Source organism: Oryctolagus cuniculus, chromosome 19 (assembly GCF_051225735.1).
Source record: "Oryctolagus cuniculus isolate XC-2025 breed Fujian yellow rabbit chromosome 19, ASM5122573v1, whole genome shotgun sequence".
In the NCBI taxonomy this organism is placed as follows: Eukaryota; Metazoa; Chordata; class Mammalia; order Lagomorpha; family Leporidae; genus Oryctolagus; species Oryctolagus cuniculus.
In genome coordinates, this window is record NC_142885.1 from 52,337,572 (window position 1) to 52,364,772 (window position 27,201).

At 37.7% G+C, this 27,201-nt stretch overlaps 1 protein-coding gene across 7 annotated transcripts in view; it reads right to left on the reverse strand.

The window, feature by feature from the left end:
* Window positions 1-7,513: 7,513 nt before the first annotated feature.
* The window catches only part of RBBP6 (RB binding protein 6, ubiquitin ligase), a 33,830-nt gene continuing 14,142 nt past the window's right edge, over window positions 7,514-27,201 (reverse strand). For 3 of the 7 annotated variants that reach the window (XM_089321728.1, XM_051847515.3, XM_002711828.6), the window contains 15 exons: window positions 27,125-27,169; window positions 25,026-25,114; window positions 24,803-24,899; window positions 23,880-24,019; window positions 21,046-21,218; window positions 18,788-18,891; window positions 18,350-18,687; window positions 17,267-17,363; window positions 17,060-17,138; window positions 16,902-16,956; window positions 14,593-14,661; window positions 12,879-13,241; window positions 12,485-12,586; window positions 9,875-11,629; window positions 7,514-9,503 (listed from right to left, as the gene is read on the reverse strand). In XM_089321728.1, the coding sequence (XP_089177854.1) occupies window positions 7,934-9,503; window positions 9,875-11,629; window positions 12,485-12,586; window positions 12,879-13,241; window positions 14,593-14,661; window positions 16,902-16,956; window positions 17,060-17,138; window positions 17,267-17,363; window positions 18,350-18,687; window positions 18,788-18,891; window positions 21,046-21,218; window positions 23,880-24,019; window positions 24,803-24,899; window positions 25,026-25,114; window positions 27,125-27,169 (5,076 nt within the window). In that variant the 3' untranslated portion in view covers window positions 7,514-7,933. Of the gene's footprint in view, window positions 9,504-9,874; window positions 11,630-12,484; window positions 12,587-12,878; window positions 13,242-14,592; window positions 14,662-16,901; window positions 16,957-17,059; window positions 17,139-17,266; window positions 17,364-18,349; window positions 18,688-18,787; window positions 18,892-21,045; window positions 21,219-22,114; window positions 24,020-24,802; window positions 24,900-25,025; window positions 25,115-27,124; window positions 27,170-27,201 lie in introns of those variants that run through there. The other 4 variants (XM_070064570.2, XM_089321729.1, XM_089321731.1 and 1 more) reach the window with 3 other exon arrangements.

Below are 27,201 nucleotides of genomic sequence, written 5' to 3' on the forward strand. Positions count from 1 at the left end.
CTTTATTATAGGGAAAGGAAGTTTTTTCAGGTGAAACAATTGTTGCTATTAATTCCAGGAAAAGTGAAGACAATTTTATGAGAAAGAAATCCTATTACAGCAAGACTCAATTCTGAACAGTATGCATAGATCTAGTAACGCACAACATTGTTTTGACTTTTTTTAGGTGTCAATATTTACCACTTTATTTTGTACAAAACAGTAGCAATGAATATGGAAATTATCTTTCATTGGCACACAGGCAAGTTGTGAGCATTCCAAGCCAATGTATATAGTTTAGAGCAGAAGGCTAAATAATAGCATCAACCATGCTACCGAACATAGGAAAAATGTTTTTTATTTAAAAAGGTTAAAAATTAGATAGCAATATATTCTTTTTTTTTTTTTTTTTTGACAGGTAGAGTGGACAGTGAGAGAGACAGAGAGAAAGGTCTTCCTTTGCCGTTGGTTCACCCTCCAATGGCCGCCGCCGCGGCTGGCGTGCTGCGGCCGGCGCACCGCGCTGATCCGATGGCAGGAGCCAGGAGCCAGGTGCTTTTTCCTGGTCTCCCATGGGGTGCAGGGCCCAAGCACCTGGGCCATCCCCCACTGCACTCCCTGGCCACAGCAGAGGGCTGGCCTGGAAGAGGGGCCACCGGGACAGAATCCGGCGCCCCGACCGGGACTAGAACCCAGTGTGCCGGCGCCGCTAGGCGGAGGATTAGCCTAGTGAGCCGCGGCGCCGGCCGCAATATATTCTTAATATTGCTCTCATCATTCAAACCTAAAGAAAAATAAGAAGTGACTTTATAAGTTTAAAAAAGACGAGGGAAAGAAAGAAATCAAGAGGCTGCTACAATACTGCCATCCGGCCAAACCATCATCCTTCTATATTTGCATACTTGATAGTAGCATTATTTTTTCTGAACGATGTGCAACTAACTACATGTAGAAAAGCAGCAAAGCAAAAATATCATAGCAATTATCCATTAAGAACCAAAAGAAAGAAAACAAACAAAAACAATAACTCTAGGATGAACACACTGTAAGACAGACGAACATTCAGGAAGAATGAATCAATATCTACATCCTTGGACTGTTCCTCTGTCCCAAGAAAATTCAACTATCAATTCAACTGTCAACTGTGCATTTTTGGCAAATGTGAGTTTCTCCATTATTATTATACTGTATGCAAAGGGGTCATAATAAATCCTTCTACACAATGAACTTTTAAGTAGATAGCTGAAAATAAATTTACTACTTGTAAACACATACACAAAAATACAAACAATTTTTTTTATCTTCAAACAATCATTGTTTTCAAAAGCACATTATCTTTGATATTGACCTCTTCCCCCTCGGTCTCTGTCCCGATCACATAATCACCCTCTTTCTCCTTCACGGCCTCTGTCTCTATGTCTCCTCTGTTATTTCTAGAGTGATCTCACTCTCACTCCCGATTGCTTTCATGGGGTCTGCTCCTCCAGCCACTGACAACAGCTCGTGTGCGATGCAGGAACTCATCCACCCTTATATCATAATCACGCTAGAACAGGGAAGAAATGGGTTAGGCATGTCAGAAATCCAAAGAGTCTGCAAGTTCCTATATTATGACTGGTAGAGAGAAAGAATCTAGAGAAATGCAATAACGAACTGGTTCACAGAACGCTTACTCAAATCTATTCAGCTTTAATGACGTCAGGTGATTGTATTGGCGAGATTGTGGACAAAATACTCACCTAATCATAGGCATCAAGTATTATGCCTACATGCTGCCCATGTTTTTCTACAACAGGCTAACCTTATTTTTTCCCCCCCTTGAATTCTACAAGTACTCATCAGAACAAATTCTGCCCTCTTAAGGTGAAATTGGGAAGTCTTACACTCTGAATTTTCTTTCAAACTAAATAGCTGTTGCTAACAATTTATGGAATTTTAAGAGAATACGTACTTCTGTTTCAGAGTTAACACCATACAAAAGGGAAGAGAGAACAGTGAAGGGCAAGACAGCCATTAAAATGAGGCACGAGGGCAAACTGGCTACCTGTAGCTTGACTCCACTCCTGTTTAAGGTTTCCAATCTTACCTCTCGGCTTGCTTTTACTGATTTTGGTCCCTTTTCAAAAGTCAGTTTAGGGGACCAGCACAGTGCTGCAGTGAGTTAAAGTGCCAGCATTGTTGTTCTAGTCCCAGCTGCTCTACTTCTGATCCAGCTCTCTGCTATGGCCTGGGAAAGCAGTGGGAGATGGCCCAAGACCTTCCCAAGACCTTGGCCCCTGTACCCATGTGGTATTCCTGGAAGAAGCTCCTGGCTCCTGGCTTTGGATCAGCTCAGCTCCGGCCGTTGGAGCCATTTGGGGAGTGACCCAGAGGATGGAAGACCGACCTCTCTCTGTCTCTGTCTCTACCTCTGTCTGTAACTCTGCCTCTCAAATAAAATTTTTTTTTTGAAAAACAAAACAAAACAAAACAAAACAAAAACTGTCAGCTTAAATGTAAAGAACATACAATTCAAAAATACCATTCTATACTACCTTTCATAATAATGAATAAATGATCATAAACATACATATACATATACAAACCAAAAAGTTGTTATGTACAAGTCCATGAACTAGAGCTTGTTAAAAGTACAAATACACTTCAATAAAGGAATCTTAGAAAGACTTCCTATTTTAAAAATCACTTGATTATTTATAAAAGGCATGCTTTAAAACACCCCAACTCTTCAGTGCAGATATACACAGGCTGTGTATTTCTTTCTTAACTCAAAAAAAGTACTCAAAATCTGTCTTACTTTTTTAAAAAATAGAAGTATTATCAGAAAAAAATTGGGCAGCATTTAAAAAACTAAAAATCAAAGATCTCAGACTAGCTACTATCTTTCACACATCCCATTTTGAAGTGATTCAAAAAGGCTTTCAGATTAATCAAGTAATTTATGTGAACCAATTACTTTTATTCTTTTCCATTTCTTTTTTTAAAAGATTTTTATTTATTTATTTGAGAAGTAGAGTTACAGACAGTGAGAAGGAGAGAGAGAAATGTCTTCCATCTTTCATCTGCTGGTTCACTTCTCAAATGGCCACAATGGCCAGAGCTGAGCTCCAATCTGAAGCCAGGAGCCAGGAGCTTCTTCTGGGCCTCCCACACGGGTACAGGGGCCCAGGCACTTGTGACATCTTCTACTGCTTTTCCAGGCAATAGCAGAGAGCTGGATTGGAAGTGGAGCAGCCGGGACTCGAACCAGAGCCCATGAGGGTTAAACCAGGGAAAGGTTTAACCTACTGCACCACAGCACCGGCCCCTCTTTTCCATTTCTTAATGTATGCTTGTTACTTGCTAGTGTTATCATAGCCAAAGGAGGTAAAGGACAGGTGGTACCAACTTTCTTGGTTCCTAGTTTCAACAAAATTTGGTAGTAATACATTAATGAGTTTAGAAAAATCTGTTAATGTACTCTGTTTAGAAGACTTACTAACTTAATAGACACCATTTATCCTGTAAAAATTGAGTTAAATATACAAAAAGCTTAAAAATACCGATTGCAGTATTAATTATTTAACTATCGTTAAAATCCTAGAACAGAAAGAAAAATATCTTAGGTACCACCTACCCAGGACATAACAGTTATACTTGTCTGTGTAGGAATTGCTTCAACTTTGTGTAGGAGTTGCTTCAAATAATTTGTGACTTGATTGGAAAAAGGAACATAGTCTACCTAAATAATCCAAACATGTATGAGCAAGTATTTTTAATAAGAACAATTTTTGAAATACCCAAAAACAGACTACATTTAAGAATAGAAAATGGTCCATTATCCAACATAATCTGGTATTCCTATATTTAAATGACCTGCAGAATTCTAAGAAGTTCCCTCACTCCTTGGCCTTCTTGTGCAGTTGCTACTCGCTTGTTTACCTCTGTATCTTGCTTCACGTGGCACTGGCTGATGTTCTGAATAAGGTGGATGAGCTTGAAGAGGTGGAGCGCGCTGTTTATAGTAAGGATGACGTGGAGGTTCTTGCATTCCTGAATAACGGGCTTCCCTTGCCAAGACTTTTAACTGGAGAATGGGGGAGGATAGATTTGTGTTAAGGTGGTGGGAGGATGGGGAATTAGGTTGGTTTTGAACATGGACATCACTCTAAATAGCTGAAGACAACGGAACTTTGTTTATTGGCATTTTTATCAGCAGTGATATTTAACTTTTCCAAGTGTTTATTGGCCATTTGTATTTCTAATAATTGAGATTGTAATTTTTAAAAACCGTAGAGAGAAAAAGTTGGCCTTTTAAAGAACAGTAGCTTCTTCTGCCCTCTAATGGCACAATTCATCTCAAGGGAATTGTTTCTTGGTTCAGAAAGAGATAGCTCACCAATTAGTTTTTGTTTAAGAGGTGAAGAGCCTGTAACACAGGACAGAGAAGGATGAAGTGCCCTGGAAAAATGTGATTGTGTGATGTGTTCTGGGGAAATAGGAGAGAAATGACATAAAACTTACAAGATTGAGATTCACCAGGAAAAGACATCAAGAAATCAAAGAAGAAGAAAACCAGACCTCTCACAACAATCTTCAGAAACACCGGGGTAGACCCTTGTTTCCAATCTACCAGTCAGTTTGAAAACCTAAGCGATTAAAGATGAGACGGTAATCCCAGAAGACCTGAGAATGTTACTCAATTCTTGGGTCATGCCATTTTAAAAAAATAAATTATCATAGTAGTTATCTACTTCTCTAAAGCTACTTAATGAGAAATTTATCCTTTTCATATTTACTTATGCTCAAAAGTGTTACTGTACTTTTATATGAGACAATTTCTGGCATTCTACTCAGTTCTACTGAGTTGTCTATTTGAGCATCAACCTCATTGTTTTGAAAACCGCAAGCCACTCTCCCTCCTAAACGGCCAGTGGGAACAAGATCTGGATGGCCTGGCCTCCTTCCCAGCACTGAGACCAGCTGTAACTGTTTTTGGGTAGAATCATCCTCCTTTCCCATCAACACTGTATGTAGCCTATGTCCTCAGGTTTCCATTGTGAACTTTTCGTCGTGTAGGAAGTAACTTCAAAGGGAATACTGGGAATATACCTCATTTGTTCCACAGTTTACCCTGTCCCTCCAAATTATGGAGTGTTCATAATTCCCAAGATGTTCTACTCAAGCTTAAGAGCTATCTGCTATATAAGGAAAAAGAGTTGTCACTGGGTGGGTGTCTCTCCTTCTTAAAAAAAAATTAAAAAGATGTAGTACTATAGCAAAAATTTCATATTCTGCTATGTCTGCCTCATTGATTCCCACATTTCTAGCAACAATAGTTTCCCAATTTTCATCATATCTATTAGTTTTTAAGGACATTAAGTATCTTCAAAAAGTATATGAAAAATGCATTATGAAAAATGAATGAATTTCAAAAACTTTTGGACTAAGTTTAATTTGCCCCAAAAAAACTTTGAAATGCATATACATGCAGGAGCTTCAAAAATTTATGCAAAAATGTGTATTAGAAAAAGACTGAATGGATGCACCGAAAGGAACTATAGACTAGGCAACGTGGACAACAGACATAGGGACACTTGCATAAACTTAGTAGCTTTCCCCGTCTGAAAATCCTTACCTTAAGTATTGTGGTAAACTTAGTAGCTTTCCCCCTGTCTGAAAATCCTCACCTTAAGTATTGTGGAGGCTTAGCTCCCTTCCTTTGGCAGCTGACACTAGTTATTTTTAAGCTCCTGTTTTTAACACTTTGGAATATCCTTGGCACACTAAAGGACCTAGTTAATGGAAAGGGACTATTCTTCAAATCTACATAACTCAAAAACTAACTACATAACTCAAAAACTCACAAAGGAAGCGGACATACTGCTGGCTGGCTGTGAAGTTTGCTCCTTTGGCCATTACATGTATTTATTTTAGCTGCTGTGCAGATGAAGATTAATTTGCTCGGTAAAACATGACCTTAAAGTTAAAAAAGCTTATTTCAATTTATTACCATGTAGAAGATATGGCTTGACTTCTGGAATATAAGCCAGACACTCTTCTGAGGCTCAAGCTCAGTCCAATGAAGGGGACAAACACAGCCCACAGCAAACAACCTGCAGCAGGGCGGCAGCATATTCAGAGATGCCACCATCAGGGTGGGCAGGCAGACCTGTGAGGAAGTAAGTCTAAACAGGTGACTTAACACTTGAATGAGCAGGAAATTGCGGGAAAGGCAGAGAAGGAAGAAAATTTCAGATGAAATAGCCCAGTGTAAAAGATACGGAAATACAATTTGGCAGGCCAGCAAAAATAGGTGTTCTTATGTGTTGTGACTTCTCCAGTTGGAGCGATTCTTCATAGGCGGTGCAGTTTTCTGCTGAAAGTAGCAGGAGACTTTAAAAGATTAAAGTCAAGCACCTGGCGCAATGCCTGGCAAGTAGCTTCTTAAAAGTCTTTGAAGCTTTTTGTTTCACTAAGCAGCATTCAGCACCCAATTCAGGCTAGAGAATTAAGTGCAGCAAGATGGCTGAGAGGGAGCAGGTTTGGGGGGCTCCCCAAACCTGTGATTGAGAGAAGGCAAAGACACCCTCATGCCTGAGTAAAATCAAGAGGAAGGAGCTCCAAGACAAGTTGTGGATGAAATATTGGAGCTTGTATTTCAAGAGGAGGATGGCCCCAGGTGCTCTGTAACTTCAGAAAACTGACATAGGAGAGGACTACAGTTAAAGCAAAGGTCAGATGAGAGTAAAGTGAGTCTAGGCAATGAAACAAACTGCCCTGATGATGGAATTTATTAAGTCAGCTCTGTATGCCAAAATCTTCAAGAGAATATGGGAGACAAATACACATTTTTTATACAAATTAGCAAGAATTAAGAGTATAACTTAACAGGACCCTGAAAGTAAAAAGTGTGTTGAGTTGGGGGTTAGAGAGGGAAGGGCTGAAGTGTGTAGAGCAGACATCTCAGCCCAGGCTTTGGGGTGTCTGAGAAACAAAGACCAGTATCCTAGATCACCACAGACCAGAACTGTTCTCTCTTCCTTTTTCTTAACAGGGAGCAATACTTACTGCCACGTTGCTTAAGTAGTTCTTACTCTCATTCCCCACATCTCAGTAGCCTTTCACTGTTTACAATGTACCTCTTAAACCACAGCAAGGAAGGAAATCCATCAGAATCTTATCTAGTACCCACTGCTTGCTTTCATCAACCAGGCAGATAACGTAGGCCACTCAATTTAATTATCAGGGTTTCAACAAAAATATATGGCCATCATCTTCATCTCTCAAGATTCAAAACCAAGTTTTATTACAAGGCCAAACCTGTAATTACTGTAGTAAGACCCTCCCAGATTTATTCAGCTCCATCTCCAATTATCTTGACATATTTCTGGCCATCTACTACCTATGAAGTATATATTTTCAATGTTAGTTTAGAATTTTGTATGGCGTGAGTTCACTTATATTAATAAAAGCTCAAAGGATTTCCTTAAGTAGGGAAATGGAAGGGGGAAGAGAAAATGATACCATTATTAAAAAATGCGAACATTCGACATTTGAAAAGTTTACCTGAAAACTTTTATTGTAATCAAAAAGTGACATAACGGGGTTGTAATGAATTCAGCAAATCATTCTGCTGATATTTTAGAACTGGTATCAGCTTTTGCCAGGCAATTAAAAAAATTCAAATGTGAAAATTTCACAGTACAGTAAACTCCACCTCAACTAATTAATGGTGGTTAAAAATAATAGGCCCTAGCAAAACCTCTCATGTTACATGGTCACAACTCACAATTCTGTACAAAAGTTCGTGTTATAAAGCTCTGATGTAAAAATCAAATAATCAAGCAGCAATAGTTTAAGTGCAGCACAGGGTCTTCCATATCATTATTTACAAGACTTGAATCTCTTTACATTATAACAAAATTTAATACAGATGACTTAGTAATTAAGTCAATTTTTAAAATCTGTCCTTTTACACAGTGACAGATTTCACTTTTTGGTCATCTTTCTCCTTCTCCTTTTCTTTATCTTTGCTCTTCTTTGACTTCTTCTTCTTGTGTTTGTGTTTTTGGCTTTTTTCCAATTCTGCTTCGGTGCCTGCATGTTTCTTATGCTTCTTATGCTTTTTATGTTTCTTGTGCTTTTTCTTTTCCTTCTTTTTCTTCTTCTTCTTGCTGTCCTGACTCTCCGCTGAGCTGGCACTGCTACTATGGCTTCGGGTCTGGCTTCCAGAAGGGCTGTGACTTCTACTTGGACTAACGCTGGGACTGCTTTGACTCTGGCTCCTGCTTACACCCACCTGGCTGACAGTTGCTGTGTCCAGGATCTCTTTTGCTTTCTCCATTATTTTGTCTTTCAGGTCCTTAGCAATGTTTCCAGAAGTTTCCTCGTCTTTCACAGATACATTACTTTCACTGTCACTTTCATTATAGTCTGGTTCAAAAGCAGCTTCATCAGTTTCTCTCGTTAAGTCAGAGGAAAGTCTAGAGGAATGACTTAATGGGGGTTTCGGCTTGACAGCATTCTTGTCAACCTGCCCAGTAATTTGCTCTTTTTCAATCTGAGTCTCTAGTGGGTTAAAAAAATACAGCAATTTACTGCCACTTGACTCTTTATTGTTTCTTGCCTCTAATATATGTTTCTCACGATCTTTACAAGGATTTTTATCCACAGATTTTGTCTCTTCACTCGAGCGTTTAACATCATAAGTGGCTTTGTGTTCATGAGGTTTTTTGTCTCTGGAGGGACTAGAATTACTTTTTTTGGACTCTCCTGTTGCTTTTTTAGGCAAATCTCTCTCCTCCCTCGGCTTATTTTTCTGTCCAGATGATGAATCTTTATTCCGAGAAGGAGACTCTTTTCTTCTGGTCAGTTCATTCCTTTCATCTCTCCGTTTGGAACTTGAATATTCTCTGTTGTCATAGTCAGTTTTCTTGTCTCTATTGGGAGTGAAGTCTTTATTTGAGGAACCACGAATGGAATCATGCTTATCTGAAGTTCTAGTCTCTTTGGAAGACTGAGATACACTTTTAAAATTTCCCTGTTCAGCCAGACGTTCCAAATTACTATCCTTTTCTGGTTGGGTGCTGTTCTTTCTCTTTTCAGGGTTTTCCTTTTCTAACACTGAATGATCTCGATCTTTGGTTTTCCCTTTGTCACTAGATGTAGAGTTTTTTGAACTTTTGACCTCATGTGGTATTACTTCATGGCTGACTTCCTTGGTGAGTTTCTGAATTTTTTCTGGTGGCTCACTCTCTTTCTCAGTATACTTGACTGTGTTTGATGGTTTAGTACTGACATTTTTTATAACACTAGCAGGCTTCGCTACAGTTGATATAGGCTGTGTGGATTTAACATCTTCTTCTTCAGATTCAAAATCATCTTTATCCCACTTGGACTGAGGAACCTGAATCATAATAATGACATCTTCAGCAGGAGCTGTGTTGTCATTGTTATATTCTTCCATAGTTTTAATGACAGTTCGCTTTGTGTCCGTCTTTTCTTCAGATTTCCGCACAGGACTGCCTCCAGTTGAACTTGTGCTAAAAAGGAATGAAAAACTTTTAATAAATGAAGAATTTACTATTAATTTTAAGATACAATACATAAACACAAAAATCGCTAACATAAATATGATAAATGTCCTTTTAACTTTAAAAAGCCAAAACATTCTGCTCTAATATACACAGAATTTAATGAAATGACTGCATAAAAACAAATGTGGTTCTCATTCCCAACATCTACTTACAACCTTGTCTTTAATAATAATTCTTTTCTTTAAAGGCAGAAAGAGTAAGCTGGCCTATCCCCTGTGATCAGCACATTCTTAATCAACATAATAAAGCATAATCATGAACTAAAGGAAATCTTTCCCCAAAATTCCATCCCTACCCACCTACCCACAATCAAATACCTGGTATAATCCACAAGAGTTGAACTGGACCCTTCGTTTCCAGTTACTTTTCGTCTGACCTTTCCTTTGATTTTTTCCTGTTTCACTTTGCTCGACGTTGACTCCAATTTTTCAGAGGGCTCTTTTGTATTAGATGTATTTTCTGCACTTCCAATTTTTTTCCCAGTTTCTCTGTTGAGCTTGATTTTTTTGGCTGGAGCTGTTGATGAAACTTTGTCCTTTTCAGGGGTCCTGTCCATTTTTTCAATATCAGGTTCCAGTTTGCGCTTTGGTGATGGTTTCACTATTTCAGTTACTTCTAGTTTAGAGATTTTCACTGAAAAACACTCAAAATCCTTATCTACACCTTTTTCCTCTGTTTTCCTTTTTCTTTTTTCTCCCTTGCTATCAAGCAGTTTATTTTTCTCACTAGGCTTTTTGGCCTTTTCTTCCTTATTAGTTAGCTTTTCTGATTTGACATCTTTGGAATAGTCCTTCTTCACTTTTTCCTCTTTGACTGATTTTGTCTCTTGGTGTTCTTTTGCAGATTTAGAGTGAGCTTTTCTGGGTGTACCAATGACCTTTTCATCTTTCTGAGATGATGATGATGATTTCGCAACGTCAGTCTTTGGGGTCTCCTCTTTGGCTTTTTTAAGTGGAGGTTCAGGTCGAGGAGATTTTTCACGCTCTCCATCTAGTTTTTCTTGAGGTCCTTTAGAAGGCTTTACAACATTTTCTTTTTTAGATACAGCAGATCCATCGTTTTTCCGTTTGGTCTTGTCACCTTTTGCTTTCGGTTTATCTTTCTCTCTCTTTTCTTTCTCAGAAACTGACTTAAAAGTGATAGATTCTGCATCCATTGGTTCATCTCTAACAGGTGTAGCATCATCTCTACTTGGGAGAACAAACAACGAGTCCGTTTTATTTTCTTCAACACCTGTAGGTTCTCTTGATTTCCTAGAAGTCTCTAATAACTCTGGGTTCAGAAAGCCTTCACTTTCTTCCCCTTTTCTTCTTTTTCTGTGTTTCTTATGCTTATTTCCTTTACCATCCCCTGCAGCATTTTCACTCTCCTTTTCTTTCGACTTTGTATTGTCCTTCTGATTGTGACTGTCTCTTGTTGAAAGTTTTTCTGGATAGCTGCCACCTATATTTCGACTTCTATGACTTTGTCCACCAACATAATCTTCTCTGCGGCCTCTAGTGAAGGGGGAATTCCTGACATTAAGTGGTAAAAATCTCTCTGGAGAAAAGTTCTCTCTGTTTGCTGAGGGCCTAGGCTGTGCTCCAGCAGCATAACCTTTATAATATTTTTCGTACCACTCTCTGTATTTTCTCTCCCATTCTCGGTAACGGTCTTTTTCAAATGGGTCTCTAAAGTCAATATTCCTCCCATAATAAGCTTTTATGTCATAAGGTGGTGGTACTTCTCTGTACCTATTAAAATATTCACGTTCTGTCTCCCCTTGAGGTACAGCACGCTTACTGGGAGACTGTCCCCTAAATGCCTGAGGAGATCTTGATCGTGAATGATAGCGTCTGTATGGGGGTGATCTTGACCTAGATCGATGATATCCATGAGATCTAGATCGTGAACGGTAATTTCGACTCTTCCCTCTCCCTCTTCTGGGGTATGGAGGTGATCGTGAATAGGAGCGAGAATGTGAACGGCTGAATGACCGAGAATAAGAGCGTGAACGTGTTGAACCCGATCTTGATTTAGAGTAAGTATATGAACTTCTTGAATAGGATGAACCACTATAGGGCGATTTAGACCTAGAAACAAAAACAAAACAACAGTTGATAGTTGAGAAATATATCAAAATAAAATACAGATTCTCAGATTCTAGTATTCTCTCCTCACGGTTTGATTTTTTTTCTTTATATCAAGTTTCATCTCAGATGATTTAAGAGGCACAGTGACCTCTATTTGGATGGAATAAAATACACAAAATCAGAGCAATCACTTGTTACAAAACAAAAGTGAAGTCTTAACAATTAGGAGTGGAGTGCATTAATGTACCGTGAGTTATATGAGCCAATTAACATTAAACAAAATGCCAATTAAATTTTACTTCCTATCTGATTATTTAATAGGAGTCCAATTTTTGTCCTACACTGGCCAATAGTCTAGCTTTACAAAAAAAAAACCACGCCTCAAGTGTAAGTTGAAAAAAATAAAAAAATTTTAAACAAACTTCCAGGGAATGTTTATAGTTCATTTTCTATCAATAAAGCAATTTGTATTGTACTACTACTTTATAATTACACAGGTTAATGTTCCAGCAAGAAGCTGTAGCCTTATGGTGAAAGGGTGCTCAGAAATGTTTTTAAAGACTATTCCCCTATTTCTTTCCTTCCATAACCATTTCCCAATTACTTCACATTATAAATAACTTCAAGGGACATGGGCAATTTAATCCCCATAACTGCTAGTTCTACCACAATAAAATTTACACTGAGACATTATTTCAATAAACAGATATTGGGAAATAAGCTACATCTCCATTTCTATAAACCTAGACCGAATCAGAAAAATTTCATAAGTGCAATGCTATTATATCCATAGCTAATCCCTGGATATTCAAGTCCCATTTGTAATTCTGTTGTGAAGGCTTGCAAAACACTAACCTGGAAAATGAGCGCCTACGCTCCTTTTGAATCTTTTTGTATTCCATCAATTCCTTAGCAAAATCATTTGTAAACTCATCTAGCTTGGACTTTTTCTTTTCCCTAGTAAAATAAAGTTAAAGAGTGAAAGTTAACAAAAACCATTTAAGAAAACTAACAAGACAAATGTAATTAGATCATGAATGAAATGAATGAAATTGCCATTAGTTTTCCACTTTAAAACTACAAATAACTAGGAATCCCTGAGGAAGTTGCTTGTATGGCTTTGGTTTAAATTTTAGGTGAATTTTCTTGTACTAACTGGAAAACACTGTAAAATGTTTCCAAACATACCTATTTAATGTTATATCAGAAAATGAAAGAAGTGTCTAGTAATTCAAATTAAAATGCTTACTCTTCTTTCAGTCGTCGCTGCTCTCTATAGAATTCTTCCCTGGACAGCGGTGGTGCTTGTGTTGTTGGGATGGTATTTGAATGAGCTGTCTGCACTCCTGATGATACCCAAGGTGTTGATAAATTGGCAGGAGCAGGAGGAAACCCTGGCGGAGGGACACTATACCCAGCAGGTGGTGGCTGGCCAGGAGGAAACTGAGGAGAGAACTGTGGAGGAGGAACACCTGGAGGGAGAGGAAGTGTATGGGGAGGAGGTGGATACAGAGGAGGTGGAGGAACAGGCACAAAGACTGGCGTTGCTGGAAGCGATGGGCCTTGGGTCCTCTGTGATCTCTCGCTGTGGTGTCGCCCTCGGTTTATACTTCTGGAGAAATAAATTCCAAAGTATTATTCCTTCCAATTCAAGTCATCTGAGACAATCAAATGTGTCTTCTACCCACAATTATTTTCAAACTTACAAATAGCAGAAGAGAATCAACCAGTATAAAATACTGATGCCATTCATTTGTAAAAGTAATTCTATAACAAAATCATGATTTTTAAGGACACTTAGGGAATGAGATAATATGTTTATAAGACCATGGAGACACTGTATTTAAAAGCTATCTTTTGTAAACTTCAGATTGATCATCATGCCATTAGTTATCATCTTTCCCATCTCTTTTGAAAGAACTGACAGGTTAATGCTGCTGTGACCCAACTCTCCAAAATGCCTTTCAACATCAAGTTTAAAGAAAAGCCACTTTCTGGAACCTCTTTTTTGAAAGAGGATTTAGACAAGCTTCATTCAGTGTTTTCTCTCAAAGGGTTAAGTAAAAACAGTGCTCAAGTTTCTGAACTGCATCTCATTAAAGAAACTGAATGGGCTTCTGTTGAGCTCAAGGTTCACTAAATTACAGGCAAGTGGCATACAATAGAAGAGGGGTTTAGATTTTAAGTCTCTCCCCAGAGAGCTAGGAATTTGCAAATATTACCTTCTTTTAACATGTGATCTAGTAATACAGTAGTTAACTTTCATAAACTTAGCAATTTTCAATGGAACATCAGAAGATAGCTTTCTTATCTTTGTTACACCATTTTGGAGGCGGCCCCTCTATCCCTGGTGGTGACTGACCCAGGCATTAAGATCTACCTATGGCTTGCTGCTTAGATTCACACTGCTTGTGCCTATCAGGGCAAGGTCCCTTAACAATCTCCTTATGTCTTCTTGTGGAAGACAGAAGATAGGAAAAGAGTAGGACAGTTCAGTCTGGAAGAAAAATAAATGCAGTTCTTCCTCACACCTGGGAGCTAAGCTGGTTAATGTGCATCTCAAATTAAACTGCCATCTTAAATGCTGTCTGGACCTAATGGCTTCCTTCTGCCTCCAAGAGAAAATGCAAGACAATATTTTTTGGGCCCCTGTACCCATGTGGAAGATCAGGAAGAAGCTCCTGACTTCAGCCTGGCCGGCCCCAGCCACTGCAGCCATTTGGGGTGAACCAGCAGATGGAAGATCTGTTTGTCTCTCCCTCTTCTCTTTTACTTTGCCTTTCAAATAAAATAAAATCTTAAAAAAAAATTACCATTTGGAATACTAAATGTAACTTATCCTTGAAGATAACCACTAAGGACTTGAACTAGGCACAAACCAGTCACCTGCCCCCTGTGCTAAATTTCTATATTTTTCAGTATGTCTTAAGACTATTATTTTCTAAGATTTTTGGCCTTCCTACCTGTAGCAGCTTCTCTCTCCTCTTCTAATTTGCTGTGGTGGAGAAACCAGATATCCAAGCTTGTTGGAACTGTATAAGAAGAAAAAGGTAAAACAGACATGAGCATTTCTTCAAGGGTATTAATACACGACCTTAAGTGTGTAGACTTTAGGGTATCTATTTTAATTTTCTGAGAACATCTTCCTAGTCTGTGATTCTTAATTTTTCCAGATACAGATCTGAGTAGAAATACTACCTTTACTTAATATTAACATCTTTCTTACTAACTGTATTATAACAAACTTCAATATAGAATATTTTTCTGTCATGTATTTTAATTAGTACTCTATAAAAAGGAAAAAGAGCCCTTTTACCTGCAAAGCACTATGCAGGCACTTTACATGTTAAGATAGGCAGCATCATTCCAATTCTACAAATGAAGAAATGGAGGCTGAGTAGTAAAACCATTTGCTCACTATCATATAAGTAAACAGAGAGGCTGGGATGGAAACCAGGTCTACTCATCTCCAAATTCCATGTTCTCTCTACTAATACAACCTACTAGGCTTTCATTTAACATACTAAAAATATCAAAATTTTAGAATATAAGTCAAATTGGATTACAGAAATGGAACTGCTAATATATATACATATATGTAAATATAAAATAAACCCAATGATTTTTAATACCATAACACATCTCAAAGAAACTGAAGTTCCTTGTATTTCAAGGCAGAAAATTCATACCACATATATTTTAATATGTAACAAAATTTTAACAGACACTACTCAAGAAGTTTTTTTTGAGATTCAAAATATTTATTAGAATCAAGGACTTCCAGCCAGAGCAGCATGGAGGGGGCCATCCAAGAGAGGAAAACCTCAGGAATTTTGTAATTGGTAAACTTTAACCATAATATGGAATATTCACTGAAATGAAATTTGAATCATCTGAATTGAGATCAGAATTCCACAGTTAAAGTAAGTTTTCAAGTAATTATTATTTACTTGCTAACTGAGGTCCTGCCAAGATCTCTTTTATTATTCATAAAAAGTGGGTAAGAATTTGTGATTTTTGTATTTTACTATTTTTGAAAATTATAGTTAACCATTGAACAACATGGCTTTTGCATTGTTTGGTCCAATTTAAAGTGGCCTTATTTTTTTTTTAAAGATTTATGATAATTTGAAGAAACCCAGGGATGAATCATGCCAAAGAGACATTGAAAAAATATGAAAAATGTCATGAATGCATAAAATATATATAGATAACAGCTTATAATGTTCTGCGATAAAATATACACAAATTATAAAAATATAAATTTATCAAAACATACACTTTTTTTTTTTTTTACAGGCAGAGTGGACAGTGAGAGAGACAGAGAGAAAGGTCTTCCTTTTGTCATTGGTTCACCCTCCAATGGCCGCCGCCACTGGCACGCTGCCGCACTGATCTGATGGCAGGAGCCAGGTGCTTCTCCTGGTCTCCCATGGGGTGCAGGGCCCAAGCACTTGGGCCATCCTTCATTACCTTCCCGGGCCACAGCAGAGAGCTGACCTGGAAGAGGGGCAACCGGGACAGAATCCGGCGCCCCAACTGGGACTAGAACCCAGTGTGCCGGCGCCGCAAGGCAGAGGATTAGCCTAGTGAGCCGCAGCACCGGCCCCAAAACATACACTTTTAGAACCATATATGGTTCTGCCATTTGAAGCCAAGAGAAACGTAAACAATGGTACACAGTGTTGAATCATAACTGCATAAAATTACCTGTAGTAAAATACTGTGCTACTATTGTAATTTTGTAGCCACTTCCTATTGCTGCTACAGCAAGCTCAAGTATTGTTATCTGCTTAAATGCATGGGATGGAATTATTTCCACCTGAGCAGTTCCTCATTCTAGTACTACTATGTATTACAGTAAAAAGTGACCTCTTGTGGTACTCATGTATTTTTCACCATATATAATTTATATAAAATGCAAAGCATGCGATAACTGATTACATTATCAAAGGGCTTTCAGTAAATAGCCGGGCATTAGTAGATAAGTTTTTGGGGAAGTCAAAAAAAGTTTTATATATATTTTCAACTGTATGGAGACTGGTGCTCCGAACACCCATGTTGTTCAAGGGTCAACTGTACACTCATTCTTTTAGAAAACAATGCTTCCCATCAGCCTGAATTTGTGACATTTCACAGAGAAATTGTATTAATCTGCCATAAAAGGAAAACTTACAATGAAAATTATTTGGCAACATACTGCCTAGTTTGTAGTTCCCACTATCTGGTTCAAAGGCAATTATCTAGAAGATTATTTTTAACATATACTCACTGTTCCCAACCTGGTCGACCACCACCTGGACGAGCAGTATTTATTCTTACTGGACCTTAGAAACAAAAAATAAAAGCAATTAATACAAAACTGCATGTTAAATAAGCCCAAATTATTTTTAGAGGAAAAAAGTTTCAAACCAAAATGATTTTACTCACCAGTTGTGGGGATCAACTGTCCGTGTAGTAATGACTGTCCAAGCAAAGACGGGGCTCCAAGTACAGGCACCTGGTATCCCTTTAGGAACAACCAAAAATAAAGAGGAATGGTTTAAAAAATGGAATAGCTAAAAACAAAATTAAAACAAAAATCAAACCAAAAGACTACTGTAAAATAACCCTCATTTAAAAGCCAATAAAACCTACCTTCTCTTCCATAAGGGCAGTGATTGCAATTGAGGATGTTCCCTTTGAGTGTTCTGATGCCAGGGCTGCAGCTGGCAACATTTTACCATCAGAATCCCTAGAAAACACAATTTACAATACATTAAAAATTCATCAGAAGTGGAGGATTAAGGATTTACCACTATCTGCTTATCCATAGTCATCCACATTAAGATGACAAGTCAAAGATGACGAAAATTTCTGGGAAAGTGAGAGACCTGGACCTTTAGAAGTTTTTATATTGAAGTGGCAAAATAAAAAGAGGGACCCACCGAAAGTACTACAATATGATCAATAAACTTCAAAAGAAGAAGAAAATCAATGTATGAGGGGGAAAAAAAGAAGACAGATTTAGGAGTAAGTCTTAGTCACTGAAGTGAAGGGATAATCTTGAGCAAGCCAGCTCCTAAACTCTCTGGGCCTTATTTCTGCCATCAGCCAAATAAAAGGATAACCCAGCTCAGTGGGGTTTCTTAAATATGTGTTAAGGCCTCATCCTAAGAATGGTGCTGTAGTATATCTGAAACAGGCTCCTGACACCTATTTTTTAAAAGCTGCTGATATTTTAAGAAGTTGTAAGCAATTAGCCTATATGGTCACAAGACCTATACTTCATTTCTGAAGTAGGATTTAATTTTTACTATTCTGCATAATTATGCTCCAAAACAATTGTTCCCAATCTCTCTACATCTATCAATGCTTTGTCCATTTCTCTACCTTTTCCAAATATTTCTTATTTCTGCTCAACTGTACTCCTTTCTAATACCATCATTACGATCATTATGAAGTGAATTCTCCTGCTTCTGAATTTCAGAAATGTTGTGATTTAACATTTAATAGGAGTTGCGGGCAACTTGAGTAGTATTTGATATTGGGATGTTTATCATTTGCCAAATGAATCCCATTTATCTGCCTCTACCACCAATAAAGCTAAGTAATTTCTTCTAAGTCAGCCCAACTTACTGAGCATAGTCATCCACTAAAAATAATGTTACAGCAATATATAACAAAAACTATAGCACTGAACTCACTTATTTTTTAACAGTGAGAAATACACAGACTTACCGAAAAGGTCCATCTGATTTTTCTGAATGGACTGATATGGATACAGTTGCAGTTATATCAGGTACAGGAGCGGGAGCAGAAGATGGATTTCCAGGCACAGGAGGGGCCAAGGAGGACTGATTAGAAGTTAATGAAGACATAGAGGAAGCTGGATGAGCTGATGAAGACGTCACTGGAATCATCAGAGGATCCTGCTGTCTAGATATCGGAGATCTCATCAGAGGTTGCAGATTCCGCTGAATGAGTGGCCTCGGAGGTGGTATTGGTGGAGGTGGTGGAGGTAACTGTTTTCGGAGTCTTTTTGTATAACCAGTTTCATTTTTGAAGTTATTAACAGCCTATAGATACAAAACAATGTAGAATAGTGTAACGTATCACTTAAAGTAGTACAGTTAAGAAATTAAATTTTGTGCATAAAAGGAATACAAAGATAGCTACCTGTCGTAAAAACTTATTGGCAATTAACGCATCAGGAGAGACATCATTTTGATGACACGTTGGACATGTATGTTCATCTGATTCCAAGAGTGCTGTTCTTATACCTATGTATGGCAAGATTTTAAATATTAATCAGACCATAATAGGAATTCAGTGTTTATAGAATGAGTATTTTAAGAAATGGCCTATAGCTGTTCAGTTACATTACTGTTTTCCAAGCACAGATTATTGACAACTTCTTGGATAAAGAAACAAGTAAAAGATCGTCTCACAGCATTCCTCTGCTCTAATTTTTTTCCAGGACCTAAACTACATTAAAAAGAGAACTCAATACATATGCTACATTAAAAAAGAGAAAAAAATAGAAATAAGAGGTAGTCTAGATAAGAGTGAAAAAAACTTTACATAATTTGTTTAGGGTTTTTTTTTTTTTTTTTTTTTTTTGACAGGCAGAGTGGACAGTGAGAGAGAGACAGAGAGAAAGGTCTTCCTTTGCCGTTGGTTCACCCTCCAATGGCCGCCGCGGCCAGCGCGCTGTGGCCGGCGCACCACGCTGATCCGATGGCAGGAGCCAGGAGCCAGGTGCTTTTCCTGGTCTCCCATGGGGTGCAGGGCCCAAGCACCTGGGCCATCCTCCACTGCACTCCCTGGCCACAGCAGAGGGCTGGCCTGGAAGAGGGGCAACCGGGACAGAATCCGGCGCCCCGACCGGGACTAGAACCCGGTGTGCCGGCGCCGCTAGGCGGAGGATTAGCCTAGTGAGCCGCGGCGCCGGCCTGTTTAGGGTTTTTAAAAAGGCATCAGGGCAGGCATTTGTCCCAGATGCATCTTGCGACACCTGCATCCCATATTGTAGTGCCTGATTCCCAGTACTGGCTCCACTTTCAATTCAGCTTCCTTCTAATGTGCACCCAGGGAGGTAGCAGGTGATGGCTCAAGCACTTGGGTCCTCCATGCAGGAGTCACAGGCTGGGTTATGGCTTCCTACTTCTGTCTGGCACAGCCCCAGCTGTGGTAGGCACTGGAGGGAGTGAACCACAGATTTTGAAAGCCCTGTCTCTCTCTCTCTCTTTCAAGTAAATGAAAATAAACAAAAAGGTAAAAGCATCATAGTAGGGCATGTTAAGAATCAAGAATTGGGGCCAGTGTTGTGGTGCAGTAGGTCAAGCCGCTACCTGCATTATGGGTAGCCTCTATGAACAGCAGCAGTTTTGAGTCCTGGCTGCTCTGCTTCTGATCCAGCTTCTAGCTAATGCGCTTGGGAAAACAGCAGAAGATGGTCCAAGTGGTTGGGCCCCTGCTACCTATGTGGGAGACCTGGAAGGAGTTCCAGGCTCCTGGCTTCTGTGGGGCCTAGTTCTGGACATTGCAGCCATTTGGGGAATGAACCAGCAGATGGAAGATCTCTCTCACTCTCTTTCAAATAAATTAATCTTAAAAATAAAAAATCAAGAACTATTCAGGCAAGGAAATGAGATATCTACAGCAGCCTAGCAGGTAAAAGCAAATTACAGACTCACTGATGATAATTCAAGAGTAAGTGGTTTGTTAAATCCAAGACTAGACTGTGAAAAAAGTTTTAAGATATCTCTTCTTGACCTTGGTCTTCCAACTGAAGAGGCCCCCAAATTAAGATTTATATTTCAAATTATCATTAGAAATAAAAAAGCCAGAGTAGCACCCAGCAGTGAAATTTTCAGATAATATTTTCTTCTATGTAAGAGGCAGCAAACCTAGGACAAGTGACAGTGAAAAAACAAACAAAACAAAAAAGCCAAAAAAAAAAAAAAAAAAAACCAACAACAACAAACTAAACGCTAATAAAAGTGATTAAAGAAGAAAAGGCACAACCAAATGGCAATGTTAGGTAGTATGTTTACAGAAAGCAGGTCATAATTACACTCAGGAATTTTAGAATAAGCCAGTGTTCACAATCTGGTTTTGGCATTTACGGACCATTTCAAAATATTTCCAAAACTGCCTAAGACTTAAAAATTCCATATACTAAGTAAAACATACAGCAGAAATTCTGTATTTGAGAGAAAAAAAAAGGTAGTCAATTTCAATTATAAAAAGACAAAGAGGCTAGCGTTTTAAAAAGATGCAGCAACAAAACCAGACTCCTCACTATTAAATGCACTGATCAGTAATTACTATCAACATTTCCTATTATTAAAATAGATAATGTAGGTAAGAGCCTTTCCAAATAAACACAAATATTATAAAACACACATTTTTGGAGTTTCAGTATTTCTTACATTCATCACAGTAACTGTTTCCACAGCAGGGAATGACAACGGCATCAGTCATAATATCTTTGCAGATGAGACATAGTAATTCATCCGGGATAGGATCATCTTCTTCTGAGGAAGAAGATGGTTCTTCTGGTAAAAAGGGTGGTTTTTCCTTCTTCCCAATTGCATATGCTTCTCTGTAAAAGAAGGTTTTAGTGTTTCAACATTATTAGGAAGGCAATGTATTCATCTGCATGTTCTCCTACAACTTAATGGGAACATACTCGTTTAAACAAGCATAAACATTTGCCAAAGTAAGAGAGAAGATATGTACATCCTCCTCTGAAACAAAGAGACACAAAACAAAACCCTAAGTAAATATAAAATTAACAGAAATGCTATAAAAGCAGCTAAATGGATCTTGGAATCCTCAAGCTTAAAAGGGCCACAGGTAAAGCAATATATTAAGTGCCAGAAAGTTCTTCAGTGACAGACAGGATGTGAACTTAAGATAATAGCCTAATCGCAATTTTCCTTTATCATGTTTTGTGCAAAAAACAAAACAAAAACAAACAAACAAAAAAACCTCCATATTCCAACAGTCTCCAAAACCTGTGAAGGTTATTAATAGTGAATACTGCAGATGGGAAACTGAATGAATATGGACATTGTAAAATTAAGGGAAGACAGTTCAAGAGAAATACATTGTCACCAAAGTCAGAATGACACTTCAAAACCAATATCTACTTGTAATTACTATTTTAAAAGACAGCTTAGTCTATTGCTAGTCTATTAAGACATATCAATGGCTTTAATGGTCAGAATATGTTACAAAAAATATGAAGTAACACTTCACTAGACATTCTGGGCCCAGTTTTTGTAAAAATGCATTTTGTAGAAATGTTGGATATTAAATATACAAAAACAAAAAAAGCTATTCTCAGATTTGCCACTGCTGCTTTTAAACCCCCATCTCATAATCAGGCAAACTTGTAAACAGGAATTCTAGAGAAATCCTTTCTATTTCATTAGGAACACTGTGTTTATCTTAATGCTGAAAATCAAAGAATCTCAGCTATACCGAGGAGGGTACCTTAGGTGTGTTATTTGTGTTGCAGTTGCTCCATAGACATCACCACGATTCCAGAAATAAGTATCAATTTGCTTATGCCCCATTGTTCCCAATTTGTGAAAGAGGAGTCTCCCACTGCCCAAAAGAGAGAAAAGAAAAAAAAGAAAAAAAAAAAAAAGAAAAAAAATAGAAGAACAGAGGATAGAAAAAGAAACAGAAGAAGAGTCTGAGTTGCTTATCAGTGGTGTTAGTGGAAAGAGTGAAAGTTTCATTTAAAATATTTGGGCTCCCATCTTTCCCCAGTATCTTATCTGCTGTGTGTCTGACACAAATGGGCTTTGTATTTTATTTCAGCATTCTAACACAAGGAAGTTAATTATTAGTTAGTGTTCACAAGCGCTGTCAATGTTTCCAACACAAATTTCTATACTTTTAAGAACTTTTACATAATATACATTAAGCAGTCTGCTCTTAAAATTGTCTGTAAAACTCAGTAATTTCAAGTTGAAGTAGTCTGGAAACATCTATGAAATGTCTCTGAATTACAAACAGCGTAACAGACTGCTCTAAGATGAACCACAAGACACAGGATGGTGACTGATAGAAAATAGATGGGGGTGAAGTTGAGGGAGTGAGCAGGATTGGGTTTTGGAAAACATTATCTGTGACCTAAACACTGTATTTACTAAAATACATACTCAATGTCTTTTCAGTATCATTACACAGAATAATGACGTACATCATCCCCACCTACTCACTACACTACGACAATATTTTTAGCATAAACACTGTTATATAGCTGGTTTTTTTTTTGGGGGGGGGGAGGGGAGTCACTGAGAAGATGGACATCTATTCTCTTAAACTGATTTCTCCTGAATTATGTCCTGAAGATTCTTTAACTACATAATGTCATTTAAGACTTGTTAAAAACACAGAATCAGAGTCTTATCAAATCACCTCTAAATCAAAAACTGAGGAGTGAGGGCAGGGTTCTTAGAATCTTTTATCACATTTTGGTAGGAGTCTCATGTACCATGAAGTTAGAGAACCACAGTCTAAAGGAACACTTAATGCTATGTTATATATTATGTGAGTTTACAACTGTTAAAAGTATTTAAGAGCAAATAAATTTATAAGAGCAGATAAAATGGGGAAGTTATTAAGTTGAACCAAGCCACTGGGTTTTCATGTCTACCCCTTTCATTAAAAATTTATCACAAGATCTGAAAATACATATAAGTATTAAGGTGTTTTACAGAGCTATAACTGAACTACTGCTTTAATAAATCTTACATTAGAATCTTAAGATTCACATGGTATATCCAAACTTCAAGAATCCTCAATATTTCATTTGTTTGGCACTAAAATTTGCCTCAGTATCTTGAGGAACTTTTAAAACCTTCTGTTTCTCAAAATGACTATGTTTTGCTCACCTAAGAAATGCAAACAGCATCTATAATAAGATTATGTGGGAGCATGTATGTGAATGAGTAAGAAAGCAGGGAATGACAGAATAAAGAAAAAAATTAGAAGACTACAAGGGAAGTGGCACTCACTGACGACAAAAAAAAAACCCAAATCCATCTTAAAATTTGCTTTAAATGGAGCAGACTGCAGACTCTCATTCTTAATACAGAAATTCAACATGTGGAGACTTCTGGTCTTGATATATGATATACAAAGTTCTCAAGGAATCCAAATAGTGAAGTTACAAGCCCAAGATTAAAACCCTGTGCCCTGGGGCTGACTGCAGTCCTCAGAGATCACAAGTCTGTTGCACACTTACGCATCTATAGTTGGTATTGCATATTTTCCAGTGTTGGTAAGCATTGCACCTTTCATGTTAGGATCTTTTACTTCCATCATAAAACTTCTGGGAATTCCAGTGCTCTTTTTAATCCTAGGACCTGATTCAAAGTTCTTATCCTATTTGGAGGAAAAAGGGAGAACAGAGGTGAAGGAAAAAGCAGTCATCATTAATATTAGCAAACATCATACAGCAATGTTTTACAGACAATTCAAAATCTCCATGAAAAATGAAATTAAAGATATGCTTATTTTAAATGTCAAAATCCATTCATGTTCTCATAATACATATCTCTCATGAACTTTTTGAGACAACTCATACTACGGTCTCATTTAATCCTCACAACAGCCCTATGAGGTAAGTATTATTATGATCACTTCAAAGAAAAAATAGGCTTACAGAGACTAAAAACTCGCCCAAGCTCACTCAGCTACTAAGCTGTACAAGCAAGACATGAAGCCTAGCCAACTGGTACCACTGACTATACTCATTTTCTGTTTAATAGAGAAGGAAACATTTATTAAGAAAAGCTATTGGCTTCGGGCCAATATTTTATTGCAGGAGGTTACACCACTGCTTATGATGCCAGCATTCCATATGGGCACTGGTTCAATTCCCAGCTACCTGCTATTGCACCTGGGAAAGCAGTGGGAAGACAATCCAGGTCTTTGGACCCCTAGACCTACATGGGAGACCCAGATGGAGTTCCAGGCTCCTGGCTTCAAACTGGCCCAGTCCTGGCTGTTGTGGCCATCTGGGCAGTGAATCATCAGATGGAAGAACTCTCTCTTACTGTGCCTTTCAAATAAATAAATAAAAAAAAAAAATCTTAAAAAAAAAAAGTTGGCTAAGAAATAATTCTAATAAAAATATGTGTGCCACAGTTTCTACTTTGGACTTACCCCATTTGTTGGGCAATTCTTAATGTAATGGCCAGGTTTACCACAACGGAAACAAGTATAAGATGGAGGTGGTGGACCTAGAGGTTTCTTCATGTAACTGAAAGGGAAAAGGGGAAAAAAATTACATGTACATAAGGACTTTTAAAAAATAATGCTGTTGGTTAGGGAGTAAAATCCCACCCCAAAATTTCTTCTTGTTAGTGTAAAATACTTAGGAACTTACTTGATTGGGTCGTATTCATGGCCAGATTGCGACATCATTGCTTTAATTTTATCTTCTTCAGAAGCATTGGCTTCAGCCAGATTGGCAGTCTGTTTAACAGGTAATTATTTGACACACACATTAGAAGCACATTTAAGACCACACAGCCAAAGATAACACACCACACATCCTCTAAAGAGCAGTATCTAACCTTGCATAAAAACAACTAATTACATGTAGAAATCTGGGAGTTTTTTAGGTCATTAAATGAGGTGTGGGCACCTGCAAACCTTAACAAAGACTTTCTGGGGGCACTCTGGCCTTAGACCCTGTTTGTACCTTACATTAAGATTTGCATACTGTTCATCTAAGACTAAAAAACAAAACAAAAACAAAAAACTGAAATTAAGTTAAAAAAGAAACACTTGATGGTCTTCAACCTTAAAGATATTTCAAGTGTCACAGGATGAAAACTGTAATTTACACTTAGAAGTTGGAGGTAAGGGTAGGGGTAGAATGACTAAATGTATTACACAGTAGACTGGAGACGTCAGAAGGCTTGTCAGGCAGTGTACTGTTTCAGTTTTAAATTAAGTACAAAGGACGTTCATAACTGTTCATGATTTTAATTCCTTAGATAAACTTTTTATATACAACAGTCTAGATATAAGCAGGGTCTAAGGGAGCAAATTCTAACTGAAATTTTCAAGCAGCTAACATATGTTATCAGCCACTCGCTGAGTTCTCTCTTTACATTCATCCACAAAACAAGCAACCAGTTTTAACATTTTATTGCAATTTTATATACAAAGAATACTTAACATTAACAGAGCTTAGAACAGCAGCAACATTTACAGAAAACTGGATTACAAATATTTAACAACTAATTTGTTTGAACCCAAACATTATTTTACAAATAGATTAAAAAAAAAAAGTCCCCAAAAGTCCCCAACTCTTCCCCGCAAAGCAACAATGGTAGGAATAGACTAAAGCTTCAATATGGTCCTTTACAGAACATAAGAATAAAAACAGTAAACTATAAACCACTAAAGGTCTTAATTCTATGCTACAGCATTTTGCATTAGAAAATTATAAAATAGGACGGCTTTAGAATTTTTAGGTTTTGTTTCCTAGGACAGGAGCTTAAAATGCCATTATTCTTCACTAGAACATTTTGTGGAGATACAGTCTAGGGGAAAGGATACAACCTGTAACAAAGCCAAGGAATAGGGACAGCACTAATGGAAAATTCATCTTTTCATTAATCTTGGTTGCTGAATTTGGCTTCACATTTCTGATAGTAGGGAAAAAAGAACTTTGGAAAACTGGGTAACTTTCCTTCTTGGTCCCCAAAAATCTGTCTTTTTTTTAAAGGTACAATTTGCAAGCTAAGTGTATATATTTTTTAGAGTAACCCATCACTAGTGCTTTCCCAAACAAAAGATATACATTGTTGAGAAGAAAATGCAAGCAACTGTATTGAAAACACGCCACATACAGTGAGTTCAGGAGTTAACAATGTGCCCTCTGCCAAACATACATTGTGGGTATATTCCTGCAAACAGCCTTAGACACTCGCACAATTCATGTAGTCTGTGTTCAAACAAATTAGGTTGTTTAAAACTTTTTCTAAGCAGACAGACTACAAATCTATAGCATAAACAACTGTATCACATTTAAAATATTGACCTTCATGGGATCAATTCAAATTTTCAAGGGAAAAAAAAAAATCATGCAATCGTCCATGCAAAGGAAATCTTCTGCTTTGGCTGCTTAAAAAAAAAAAAAAAGTCCACATAATTTAGAGCCAAAACCAGGAAATGCCTTCAGAACTTTGTTAGCTTCCAATGTGTAACTAAACAAAAATGCATGAGGGGAAAATGATTAAGTGTAGCTTCCTTTATTTCTTCTGTCTTGAAGATGGATAATACTCCAACCTGAGGCTGAGCTGGCAAAGTACCCCCTTATCTTCTTAAAACAGCAACTACTCTTTTCAGGATAGTTATATGTACAATGCTTTCGTAAACTATATCCTCCCCCCAGCGCATCTTAACAAACTGCTCCACATAAAAAATTTTAGAAAAAGACATATTTCCAAAAAAAAAAAGATATATATATACCTTTGTAAGCTGGGCCAGTGAAATAGATGCAGAAGAGTCATCAATCTGTTCACAAAAAATTAAACACACATTCAAGT